Below are 12,935 nucleotides of genomic sequence, written 5' to 3' on the forward strand. Positions count from 1 at the left end.
CATCTCTTCAGTGAATTACTTTCGGCACAACGTGATTGATTGGGTTAATTTGTTCGTTTTTTCATAATTTTCATAAACAGGACCATAACTGCAACGATTCAAAAATTATTATGTGTCAAAGAATGTCTCGGTACGTAATACTTTGTATTTCGAAATCCGTACTTTGAAAACTCACATATAAAAATAACCATAACTAATCCGATCATAATCCACATCCAACATTTCCACGCTCTCTTCGAATGCTCTTTGAGTACTGTGCCTTCTTTGTCCAATGCCACGATATTTTTTTCGGATAAATGGCTGGATTTTGTTAATTTCTAAAAGTAAACCAACAAAAAAAAAAGTCATAATTTTTCAAACCAAGATCAACTGACTATCGGCAATGGAATAACATAAGAAAACGAAGGGTTTATTTCGTACTTCAGTATCTTTTCGAATGATTTCGTTGGCGATTTTCGATTGTTCCTTCAGATTCCTAGTTAAGGCGAGCATTTCTTCGGCAATTTTCTCCTGTACATTGGCATGGTGCTTCATTGCTTCGTTCATGTCTTCACCGCTGCCCGTTGTGCTGCTTTTCACTCGCTGTCGGACAGCATTGTTTGGATCATTGCCACTGACTCCGAGCAAATCACGACGCAACGATTTTACATACTTGGAATCTTGTATTTGATTCATTTCTCGTACAATATGATTACCGGCATCCAATGATGACTTCGATTTGAGTTTGTCGGCTAGTTTTGGCGGTTCTACGTAATTGGTTTGTTCTTTCAACGCCTGACATCGTGTTTTGTATTCATCGGTTGCTGATATTTTTGGCTTTCTAAAATAGTCACAGACAAACGTTCCAAATCATTCGTTGCAAATTAAATCAACGGAGAAAAAGCAGTACTCACTCATCACTTCCGTCCAGCTCTCGAATCATAGTGTCCAATGATTTGATGTATTTCTTAAGCAACCAATTATTTACATCATCTCTCGCCAAATCCTCACATTGCACGATCAATGTACGAACATTCATTTCTAATTTTGTTGCCATGTTTTGTGGCTATTGAAATTGTCTATAATACTTGTTGAGATTTAACTGTGTGGATTTATTTTAAAATGTCATAACTTCGCGGTGGAATAACAAAATTAAAAGAAAAATAAAAACAGTTTCAACGAATCCAAAATGCAAGTGAACTCGAACGACAGCAACTGAAATGCAAACACAAAAAAACACAACAAAATATTGACGAAAAGTGTCAAACACGTCGCTTGATAAATGTCATGTGAATGCATGCATCGGGGCGCCATCTGGATATTACTTGAACCGGTAAACACAAATTGGCGCCAGTGCATCTCAACATCTTGCAACTCACGTTTGCTCTTGAGCCATGAATTGCGTTTCACCAAAATCATCCGATCGCAAAAAGCCAATCAATCATCGCAGCGATGTGAACAACGATGATTGCCACTGGAAAATTTGGCCCATCGTTCGAAATAACTACCAAAGAATCGCATACGAAGCATACAAATCGAATGACAACGATAAAGCAATTTTGTATGATTCGATGGCGCTCAGCTGTGGGTTTGTTGGTGGTATATTGAACGTTGATCGCTTAGGCCAGAACATCGACCATCAAACAGTTTTCAAAACAGTCGACTGGCAACAAAATACCAATACCAATCAATTGATCAACTTTTTGTCAGCGGCAATGGGCAATGTTTCGATCAAAGAGTCGGTCAGCGTAACGTCGAATATTGATAGCGATAGTGACCAACGACGATTCAATGAATTGTGCGCAAAATGTGCTGAACTGCCGCAAGAATGGAATGTGGTTCAACTCAGCCAAATGTACAACGGTTACAACAGTTATTCCACGATAAAAGACTCGTACACAAGCGATGCACCCATCAAAATCACACTGTTTCGAGATAGTTTATCTGAATCGCGGAACAATCGGCCGACATTTATCGTTTTAGATCTCTGTGAAACAGGCGAAAAAAGCGTATGTAACCTCAATTTTGACCATATCGTTGTTCCATTCATTCTATGCTTATCATTCATTTCAAACTGACAATATCCATTCCATACACAGATATTTTCAACGGCATATGAGATACATCATGTGCTCTACAAAAATTACACCCAGAACATGGAAGCAACTTATAAGACATTCATACAACAATTGACACAATTGCAAACCAAATTGGTGGACGATATGTCATCGTGGTTGGGACCGTGGATATCGTTACTGTGTGGAAAAATTAAGGGTCGCAATGGTAAAGCCTTCGAACAGTCGATTTTCAAACAGGTGGACCAATTTTGTAACGAACACAATGACATCACCGAGAACCAGCGCGTTCTGCTCCATTTAATGTGTCGTCGCATTGATTTGTTTGACATAAAACAAATGAAACAAGGATGTTCGGACATAGCAAACACGAATGAACAGTATAATCATATGGTGACATTTTTAAAGAAGCTCAAGGAAAAGGCTGTGATAAAAAGCGAATCACACGAATATTATCCGTGCATTTTGGTCGTTGATGAGAAGTTGGACCAAATGCCTTGGGAAATGGTGCTTACATCGCAACAATATACACGTGTACATTCCATTCACTTGCTGTTCGATTTGTATGTGCGCTTTTCCATTGTTTTTCCTTTCTCTATTCATTGAACATTCTATTGATGCATTCATTTGTTGATATATTTTCTGCTAGGTATGAGAGATTCAAAGACCAAATCGACGACGGATACTTGAAAATAAAAGTGAAAAATGGTTTTGCACTCGTCAATCCCGACAACGATTTAAAACTTGCTGATATGCGCAACAGATTGAGCCAATACTACGACACATATTTTCCAAAATGGAATTTGATTGATGGAGTTGTGCCGACATTGAAACAAATATCTGATGGGCTTGGGAAAACCGATTTGTTTGTCTACAGCGGACATGGCAGTAGTCTTCAGTTCTTCTCGTCCATGGAATTCGAACAAATCAAGCACAACTGCGTAATGATGCTGTTCGGCTGTGAATCGATTGCAATGAAACCACATGGAATTATTTGTGAAGCGAGCTGTTCAGCGTATACATACTTCCACAGTGGTTGTCCAGCCGTTCTCGGTGGAATCACCATTGTGACCGATATTTGGATTGATCTCATCACAATTCTCCTACTCACACAATGGACCCCATCGAAGCATGGCAAGCATCCCACGATCCAAACATGCAAAGACGAATCCACAAAGAAGCGTGTCAACCAAATTTTGAAGAAATACGATGGCAAACGAAACCCAAATCTACTTGAATTGCTGTGCAATATTCGTAATGAACGGGAAATTAACATAAGAATGAGATCGGCCATCGTCTTAAGAGGTCTTCCGCCGTTCAACACTGTATGCGACAAATGATTAATCGAAAGAAATGGAATGGTTTGAACGGGAGAGAGAAAATTAATCGAAAGTTGTATAAAAATGAAGAAGCTAAAAAAATGAAGATTCAGCGGGAAAGAAATACACGCATCAATTCCAATGTACAAATAAATTTGATTGTTGTTTTTTATTGATTCCTTTAAACAAATATATTATTAATTTACTATCAATTGTTATTATTCATCGTTTATTTTGCTATTTTACATAAAATCATGTTTGGTTTTTTCCCTTATTCCAACCCATTACTAGAAAATGAAAATTCGGACACAGAGAAAAAAGTGTGTTTGTATTTTTGTGTGTGTGTGTGTGTGTGTGTATGTGTGTGTGGTTGTACTTTAAGCACTAAATAAATGGCTTATAAAATTGAATCAAATTCAAGTTACGACGGTTTCATTCTTTTTTTTTCATTTCATTTTCTTCTTCTTTTTTCTTCTAGTGCATTGTATACGTATAATATGATGATGTGCCAACAACTAATTGGCCATTTGTGTAAATGGGTGTATGTGTGTGTATGAAATCTGAAAATGTTGAGAGAGAAGAAAAAAAAACATGAACAACAAAAAAATTTCTCTATAATGATCGTTTTGATTTATGTATTATCCCTATTTTATATCATAGAATCCTTTTGCACGAGTGGTTTTTTTGTTTTTCATTCTAATGAAAATTGCCTATTTCTTCGATAAAAAAAAATCAAACATGTGTTTTAAGATTGCTGAGCATCACAGCATTTCGTAAGGTACGGATTTATCCGAGCATATCGACGACGCATACTGTATAATACAGTGGCGTGTGTTGCTACGTGCAGGCGCAACGACTCGACCGAAGTGTGTTCAGTTGATGTGGCTGCACGCAGCAACAACATACACATTCCGGTCGAGTCGTTGCGCCTGCGCGTAGCAACGCACGCCACTGAATCCGTCGTCGATATGCTCGGATATATCCGTGCCTAACGAAATGCTGAGATGCTCAGCAATCTTAAAACACATGTTTGAAAAAAATTGATGTATGTGTGTGTGTGTGTGTGTGTATTTGGACTTATTCTTCGAGATTGATGGTCATCTGAACCGGCATTGCGATGCGTGTTATATGATTTTCATTGAAATATTTAATGCGAAGCAAATGACGTTGAATAATATACAATCGAATAAATTCGTTCAATGACGGTTCAAATGCATTCGAATCGATTAAATCTTTTGTTATTTTGTTCACAGCATTTTCGCAAACGCGAAAATTCGGATTCTGTATGGAGCAAAAAGTTTCTTCAACTTTTTTCAGTTTTCGCTTCAGATCTTTGATGTCATTCGATTCCGGGTATTTTTTGGCATACGTATCGCATATCCAGTGAATGAGTGCGGCCACATAGAATGATTCATTGCGACCGTTGACCTCGGCAGCGGTGACGGCACCATTGAAAAAGAATGTTACATTCGATTCAGCTTTGACGGAGCAATTTTCACCCAAGAAAATGTCCTTGATAATCCGGAACAGCTGTGTTGGTGGCATCACCCGCTTGAAATTGTATTTATTGATGAGTGCATTCATTTTGGTGCGTGTTATTTCATTGGTAATGGCTTCAGTTGAGAATGTTGAATTCTTATACTTGGTCATTATCGATTTGCGTAGCATTTTCAACGAGACAATTGACATCATCATTGCTTCACGGAATTTCTTGCGTGTCGTATCACTTTGATTACTGCCATAGTCCAATTTGAATAGACGTGCATGGATTTTGTCGAGCCTCTTATTTTGAAATTCCATATATCGATCAAAGTTAACGGTATCCACTTCGGAATCGATGCATTGCGGCCGGCTCATCAATTCAGCGTATGATTTCATAATGCTAATAAATTCGGTGACATTTTTCGTGGCACGATCGTCGGGCATGCTGATTCGCATCAGATTAATGGTAAACTGGGAGAAAAATGTGTGAATCGCTTCGACATTGTTGATATCATTATCGGCCCATGCCAATAGCTCACGCGGAATGGGTATTCGACGATAGTTTTTGTGGATAGCTTGCATCACAGCCTGAGAAAGAAAAAAAAACGATTTGTTTCTGGTTATAATCAAGTCCAACAGAAAGAATTTCATTTGGTATTTACTTGTTTGTTAATCGGCTGCTTGGATTGCTGGTTGTCATCAATGGTCAAATGGCCGCCAAAGAAATGTGCATTTGTCGCTTGAAGCATATCGTCCAAATAGTAAAAACAGTGTATCTTCTCTTGCGTGATTGGATGCTGGAAGAATCCCTTGCCGTAATTAATCGATAAATCGGAGAAGATGTCCGTTTTGCCCTCCTCAAAATTGCTGGCCAGTGCTACAACCGGAAATTCAATTTTGTGCAACGCCTCAATCACACTGTTCAACTGTTGCTTGGCTATACGTGTGTCAAAATTAAAATACACCACTTGGCTCCAGTCTTTGTACAGTCCACGGGCAACGATTAAGGTTAAATATTTGTGTGGACCCAGAATGAGATCTAAATGCTCATCATATTCATAGATTTCGGCCGTTTTCACATAGCTGATTTGAAGTATGATCAATTTTTCATGGTTTTGATAAATATGACCATCACACTCAAGCATTTTCAACATTGTGGTCTGCAAACCGCGATCCAATTGAATGTTTCGCACAAATTTGCGCACATCATCGGTGCTAGGCATCGGAATGGAGAATTTCTCCCGCAAATAATTAAATAATGGAATGTTTAACCGTTGCAGGCTGAACGCTTTACACAGTTCAATGTTGGTCCATGACATCGAATTCATGTCAACACTTTGCTCAACCTTATCATTTACCAAGTTTGACATTCTTTGCTTGAGTATGCGGATTTCATCGCCACGTGTTTCAAACAGCTCGAACAGTACACGGTTTCGTTCTTGCAACGCTTGTAGACTCTGCGGCTGTGGTCGTCTCTCTGAAGACGTTGATTCTTGTGGATGAACTGGACCTAAAGTATCTGTACGCAAAAAAAGTCATTTAATTATATTGTGATCGTGCTAAAAATGAGGCGAATAAAATCAACTTACTATTGACTGATTGAGCCAATTGTTGTTCAAGATGCAGGTGATAGTTTTTCGGCTTTCGGCCTCGTTTCTTCTTGAACGGCAGTCCAACAATCGGCACATCGAGACCCTGCATGGAATTCCATCAGTTAATATTTTTTTTATTGTTTTGGTTATGAAAAGGGTGGTGCAAATTGATCGTGAATCAGTCTTACCGGTCGTCGGAAAATCTTTTGCTGTGGTATGATCCTTCGTACGTATGCTCGTTGTACAAACGGTCGCATCGGTGACTTTGGTAAACGTTTTGTTGGCAAGAGGCTCGGCGCTTCAGTGCCCAGTCGACCTTGACTAGTCAAGCTGTCGCCGGTGATATTCGATTGCGTTAATGATGTGCTTTGGTTGTTTTCGGCCGCTTGTTGCAGTTGTAAATTCCAATAATAACTCTTTGGCTTGCGTCCACGTTTCTTCTTTGCTGGCGGTTCACCCGACAAAATACTACTTGCTGTTGTGGAAACGCCAACATCCTGTTCGATGGCATTGTCTGGATCACGTTCTTGTTTCAACGATGCTAAATGTTCATAATAAGCTTTCGGTTTTCGGCCACGTTTGTTTGCATAAATGCTAAAATCAATGGTTTTATTTGCACCAATCGACTGTTCAGCCTGTTCTAAACGTTCAGCCTTAAAACTGCGTTCCAAAATTGCGGGCGCACTTTCATTGGCTCTGTCTATCATTTGCTGCAGATGAAAGGATTTCGGTTTTCGGCCGCGTTTTTTCTTTACAACTTCACCGGGGAGCGTCGATTGATGTCGTGCTAGCTGAGCTTGTTCTTGCTGTAATTCACCTTCATCTTCTTGTTCTTGCTCTTGTTCTTGCTCTTGCTCTTGCTGCTCTAATTTTACAAAATAGTTTTCTAGATATTTTGGTTTGCGGCCGCGTTTCTTCATCTCGACTGACGCTGCATCCGCGTTTGGTGGTATTGACAATTGTTCCATACTTACATTACTCACATCGCTACCATTGTGTGCACCGATGCTAGCACCCGATTCATTTGCACGTGCAGCCATTTCCAAATAATAACTTTTTGGCTTGCGACCGCGCTTCTTCTTCACGGGAAATTCACTTGCGTTCGCACTGTCATCCAATTGTGATGATTCATTGTGCGGCTCCTGATCGCTTTGCGCTGTTGAATTTAGAAAATGTGGATAGCGATTCTTTGGTGGGCGGCCGCGTTTCTTTGGCGAACTGGCATGAAATATGCTGTGTCCCATAGCCATTGAGAAATCATCGACTTGCGAATGCATCGACCGATTTTGTAATCGAATTGCCTCTTTTTGTGCGGCACGTTCGGATTTCTCTTCTTCGGTGAGTGGCGGTCGTCCGCGCTTACGCTTGGCCGGTGCATGTTCATCCAAGCCGTTGCCATTTGTAATGCTACCGTTGCTTGTCACAGCAAATTTTGATTCGTCGGGGCCATCACGTTCCCCGCTTGATTCATCATACGAATCGGAGTCATTGTCTGTGTCTGAATACGGTTCGTTCGAGTGTTCGTAAAATAGATTAGCTGAGGGATTAACACGCAATGAAATATCATCTTCAGGCTTACCAAATTTAAAATTGTTTTTGAAATTTGCTGCCTTTTGCATGTCATTCATAACACCACGCCGTATCAATGAGTCAAGTGACAAGCTAACGGTTTCTTCTTCTTTCTCTGGTTCTTTGTCACCCGAATGGCTTTTGCTGTTGCGCTTCTTTGTGCCAGAACTTTTAGCCGATGGTGTTTCGCTGCCACTGCTGCCACCACCACGCTGTACTCGCTGTAAATGCAATACTTTTGCCCGGGCGTCGGGTAGTGAACTGTCTGAATCTTTGCTGGTTGTGCTGGTGGTGGTGGTGGTAGTCGTACTTGGATTGGATTTTGATGCAGTTTTCGGTGTGACGGCAGTATATGTTTTTTCACGGTCTAAAAATAGCACTTCATTCAATGGTTCCAACAGATTTCCATCGTCGATGTGATCCCCCGAATTCTCATCACTCTCCATTGGATTGTGGTCCATTGAAAATAATTCGGCTCTTTGTCTCTCTATTCACTGCCAATTATTGAATTCTTCACAAACGGAAAATTGACAAAACCTGCAAATGTACAAAGTAATTTGTTTTGGTTTCTTACGATTTTCCTCATTTAAACAATTATTTTCCTCTTGACTTTTCATAATAATTCGTTTTCCATAAAAAAAATGAATAAATTCCACGAATAAAAAAAAAAATATTTGCTTGAAAACTGGAAAAGATGAACGAACGGATGACAATGGAAGAAGAAAAAAAAACCGACTGCCAACAAATATTCGCAAATTATGGAGATGAACACTTTTTACCAATTTAAATCCAATCTAATCAAGCAGTAAAATGTCATGAGCCTAGACAAGAAAAAAAAAATAGTTTAGTGCGACAGTTCAGCGCAATATGGGCAACACAAATCCGATCAATGAATTTGTTTAAAAATGGCAGATATTATATGCAAACTTCTTAAAATTCATAGCTCAGCAACGCCGGTCACAAAATCACACAAAGTGAGAGAGCACAAGCACATACAGCACCACACCGCAAAGGAGCAATAGAAGAAGATGAAGAGAGCAGAAGGAAAAAAAACAACCGAAAACACACACTCACGAAATATTCAATAAATCAACACAATTACATCACAATTTTGTCGTGCCAATCTGTTTAAATTATAAATTATCGTAAATTAAAATGGATTCAGGCAGCGTTTATTTTCTCAAATCAATTCACAACACACAGCCAGGCGGGCAGTCAGCGCGCGCGCCACTCTCAATCTCACTATGTCGGATTTATAAATTCCGGAATCCAGGCCATTTAACAACATGCAAAATTATTTCAAAATTTCCAAAACATTTGATTTTTTTTTTCGAAATTGTTTTCGTTTATCGGTGGTTGGTCGATTGTTTGGTGTGTGTCTGTTCGCTCTCTCTATGTGTGTGTGTGTGTGTGTGTGTGTGTCTGTGTGTATTGTCTTTTTTTGCCCATTTAATCGTTTTTATTAAACCAATATAACTCGCGCAAGTTGGATGAATAATTCTATTTTTTTTTTCACCGTGTTACTTAGATTCATTTATACATTATATTTGTATTGATATTAATGATATATCGTTTCATATTTTATGTTCATCTTATGGCAACAAAAATGTGATTCTAGTTTTCTAAATTGGGAATAACAACAACAACCATTGTATTAAATGAAGAAAAGAAAGACGAAGAAAAAAAAAAGAAATATTATATACGATTTTGTCGCGTCGCACACTCTCCGTTCCATTTTCGCAATATCAAAACGAAAAATAAAAAATTTCAATCGCAAAAAAATAATCCAATGAATAAAAAAACCAATAATTTTGAAATAATAATAAAAAAAAAAATAATGACGATAAACGATAATGTTGTGGCTTACTTATTTCTTTCTTTTTTCCCAATGATTTTGTCGCTGTTGTTCGATGACATCCGTTTACCATGTGCAAATAAAAATGCGATTTTATTTTAACCAAATGCAAATGACTTCGTGAAGTTTTTTTTTCTTCTCCAGCCTTTTGTTTTTATACAAACAAAAATATTTATTAGAAAAATAGAAGCAAGCCAAGCTTCTTTGCGACCATTCCTGTCAATGCATGCACACCAAGCAAAATTACATGTACAAATACATTCAAACAAACACCGTAAAAGAAGTCAAGAGAAAAAGAAAAACACTCTATATAATAAAGTAATAAGAAGAAGTCCGATGGTGTATCGTCATAGAAGCGGCAATCGGTATAACTCTACACTCGGTGGCCCCGTGTCTGTACAGTCGCGCTCACTCGGTTGTCAATGTGAGCGTGCGATCGCAAACAAACCCCGCATATGTATGCATGTCTCAGTATTTATCTCTTGCCGACGAACCGAAAAATGTTTCTCCACACAATACCAAGTCGAAGGATACACACATACTCCGACTCTTAAGTCCCGTTTATATTAGGCACAAGATAGTGGCAGGTAGAAAGAGTGAGAGCACGAGAGAAAGGTAGATGCCCAAACGAAAACTGCTTACATATCCATGCAAATATGGTACATTCAACTGATGCATTCATTAATTGTTTTTTTTTTTCAAAAAAAGTTTTTCCATTTTGCGTGCATTTCGGCATACATTTTTTTGGTCTGCGAGTTGTGGTGATGTTACTGATAGAATGTTAGGTTATATAATAAGCAATGACATTGTCAACATACGACATGACTCACACTTCAGATGAAACACTGCGTGTGTGTGTGCCCACGATCTGTCAAACTCTCTCTCTCTCTCTCTCTCTCTCTCTTTCTCTCTCTCTGTGACTGTAAAAACAATAATAATCACCTCATTTGACTTGCGAGAGTTTTAAATAACAAACAACATTTGTTTTTGTAGTTTTGCATCCCAATCGATTCTTTGATTAAATATTCAGTTCGATTCAATTATTTGATTTATGCCTTCGATATTGATTCATCTTCTTCATGTTTATTTTCGAACAGAAACGACGTGTTATTGTTTATCGATTTAATGTGATAACTTTTATGAAATAAAAAAGAAACATTTGAAAATCCCAAAACTATTGTCAATTGTAAATCGTGCAAAACCAGAGGAGGGAAAAATGTCATCACGAAGCCCAAATTCGCTGCTTTCGACACCGTACGACGAAACATTCGATTATTTATTTAAAATTGTATTGATTGGAGACTGTGGTACAGGGAAAACGTGTGTTGTTCAACGATTCAAAACGGGACAATACGAAGAACGACATGGAAATACAATTGGTGTGGATTTTTCCATGAAGACGGTCAATATCGATGGCAAAAAAATTAAGGTATGTTTACGTTTTATCGAAATTATACGCCCAATTCTCGGTGAATAAATTCATTTTTATTGAGATGTCAATAATTTCCATTCGCTTCTATTCTAGATAACACTGTGGGACACAGCTGATAAGTACCTTTTTAATAGATATTGATTTCGATTGAATAGTGTAAATAAGACCTTTTCAATGACTTATTGTTATCTTTTCATTTATACGACAAGAGAGATTCAGGACAATTACTCAAAGCTACTATCGTTCGGCTAACGGAGTTATTATTGGTAAAATTATAATAGTAAATGTAATACAAATATTGAGCTTAATGACATGATTTTTTTCATTTTCAGTGTACGATATCACAAAGCGATCATCATTTCTGAGCATACAGCGCTGGATCGAGGAAGTTCGACGATACACAACTTCTGATGTTATTCTAATTTTAATTGGAAATAAATGTGATTTGGAGGAAGAACGAGAGGTAAGTAGCATTCATCCATGAAAACTCAACAATTGGGTGTATCCAGCTAAAAATTCTAGACTGACATACTCATAATAACACCCATCATGTCAATATTGGTTCAATACATTGTGCATTTTCTTCTGTTTCCAGGTCGAACTGAGCGAAGCTCAAGCATTGTGTCAATACATCCCCGAAATATCATTTGTAATGGAAACGTCCGCAAAAGAAAATACAAATATCAAAGACATATTCTATTTATTAGCAACCGAACTAATGGTAAGTATTGAGTTTGGCACAAAATTCACAGCGGATGGGTGAGTGTGAGACACATGCATTAGATTAATAAATCAAATCTATTCGAACAGCAACGGCAGTCAAATTTAACGGCAGAAGAAGATGTAAACCAGCCAAGCATCACAATAACCGAAGGACAACCGGTAAGCAGTTGTTCTGGATGCAAGTTTCTGTGATAAACCAAATAGCGAACAAAATAAAACGAGAGCTTCAAATACTATTCGGCACAAAACTACTTCCAAGGCGGCGCACGAACCGGATACAACTCGAATACCGTCGTCAGTGTAGTCAAACAATATCTACCTAGGACAAATCGGAAACCAATTCGATCAATACCTACTTCATGTTCATGGAAAAAGGCGCTTTAAATAACATATAAAATAACAACCTTATGATTTACTCTACGTCAATTCTAGGCGTAACCATTTGACGTATTCGTATGATTTAAATTATACCGGATTGTATGTGATTTTTGTTTGTCTTATTTTGGAATTTTGTATTTGTGTTTTTTTTTCTAGCATTTAATTTTTGACATGTCGTCACAAGCGAACGAAAAAAAAAACAAGAGAACAAAATCAATTGTAACGAGCCAATAATAATTTGTATAAATACCCTAAATGCAATAATAAACGATCACATTAATTAACGAATTGGATTTTCCCATTTTTCCATCGACGAACATTCTCTTTTTCATGTCGCTCAAAGTGATTTGCATGTTTTTAATTTGCTGGTTTCACTGGTGTTACGAGTCTATTATACAACATGGAAATACGGTGAAATCAAAACTGAGATTAATGATTTATTGCAAGGGAAGGAAATAGTAACTACCCCAAATATAATCATCGGGTTAAATTTAAATGCCCTAAAATTCGATCGCATTGCAATTCGTTTAA

At 38.0% G+C, this 12,935-nt stretch overlaps 4 protein-coding genes across 8 annotated transcripts; 2 read left to right on the forward strand and 2 right to left on the reverse strand.

Moving 5' to 3' along the window:
• Positions 1-1,225, reverse strand: LOC129578114 (vesicle transport protein USE1; the record flags this gene model as incomplete). Its single annotated transcript, XM_055466248.1, is given in 4 exon segments — positions 1-88; positions 176-317; positions 421-820; positions 894-1,225. Coding segments are annotated over 4 exon segments (729 nt in total). The 5' UTR covers positions 1,037-1,225.
• Positions 1,226-1,288: 63 nt separating this feature from the next.
• Positions 1,289-3,591, forward strand: LOC129578113 (uncharacterized). Its single transcript, XM_055466247.1, has 3 exons — positions 1,289-1,988; positions 2,079-2,617; positions 2,704-3,591. The coding sequence occupies exons 1-3, from the start codon at positions 1,374-1,376 to the stop codon at positions 3,392-3,394; spliced, it is 1,845 nt and encodes a 614-aa protein (XP_055322222.1). The 5' UTR covers positions 1,289-1,373; the 3' UTR covers positions 3,395-3,591.
• Positions 3,592-4,413: 822 nt separating this feature from the next.
• Positions 4,414-10,416, reverse strand: LOC129578112 (uncharacterized). 5 transcript variants are annotated; one of them, XM_055466243.1, is made up of 7 exons: positions 8,944-9,763; positions 8,796-8,837; positions 8,027-8,553; positions 6,636-7,945; positions 6,445-6,550; positions 5,518-6,374; positions 4,414-5,443 (listed from the first exon to the last, which is right to left on the reverse strand). In XM_055466243.1, the coding sequence occupies exons 3-7, from the start codon at positions 8,475-8,477 to the stop codon at positions 4,451-4,453; spliced, it is 3,717 nt and encodes a 1,238-aa protein (XP_055322218.1). In that variant the 5' UTR covers positions 8,478-8,553; positions 8,796-8,837; positions 8,944-9,763; the 3' UTR covers positions 4,414-4,450. The 5 variants fall into 5 exon arrangements, with proteins under 5 accessions (XP_055322218.1, XP_055322221.1, XP_055322220.1 ...); XM_055466246.1 differs by lacking the exons at positions 8,796-8,837; positions 8,944-9,763 and adding an exon at positions 9,884-10,416; XM_055466245.1 differs by having other exon boundaries at positions 8,796-9,075.
• A 376-nt stretch (positions 10,417-10,792) lies between these two features.
• On the forward strand, positions 10,793-12,688 carry LOC129578115 (ras-related protein Rab-43). The gene is made up of 6 exons (XM_055466249.1): positions 10,793-11,300; positions 11,397-11,418; positions 11,507-11,569; positions 11,636-11,766; positions 11,899-12,024; positions 12,114-12,688. Exons 1-6 carry the CDS (start codon positions 11,088-11,090, stop codon positions 12,216-12,218), a joined length of 660 nt encoding a protein of 219 aa, XP_055322224.1. The 5' UTR covers positions 10,793-11,087; the 3' UTR covers positions 12,219-12,688.
• Positions 12,689-12,935: the final 247 nt, after the last annotated feature.

This window comes from Sitodiplosis mosellana, unplaced genomic scaffold, assembly GCF_009176505.1.
Source record: "Sitodiplosis mosellana isolate CC-2019 unplaced genomic scaffold, AAFC_SMos_1.0 Smas_scaffold_6226, whole genome shotgun sequence".
Taxonomy (NCBI): Eukaryota; Metazoa; Arthropoda; class Insecta; order Diptera; family Cecidomyiidae; genus Sitodiplosis; species Sitodiplosis mosellana.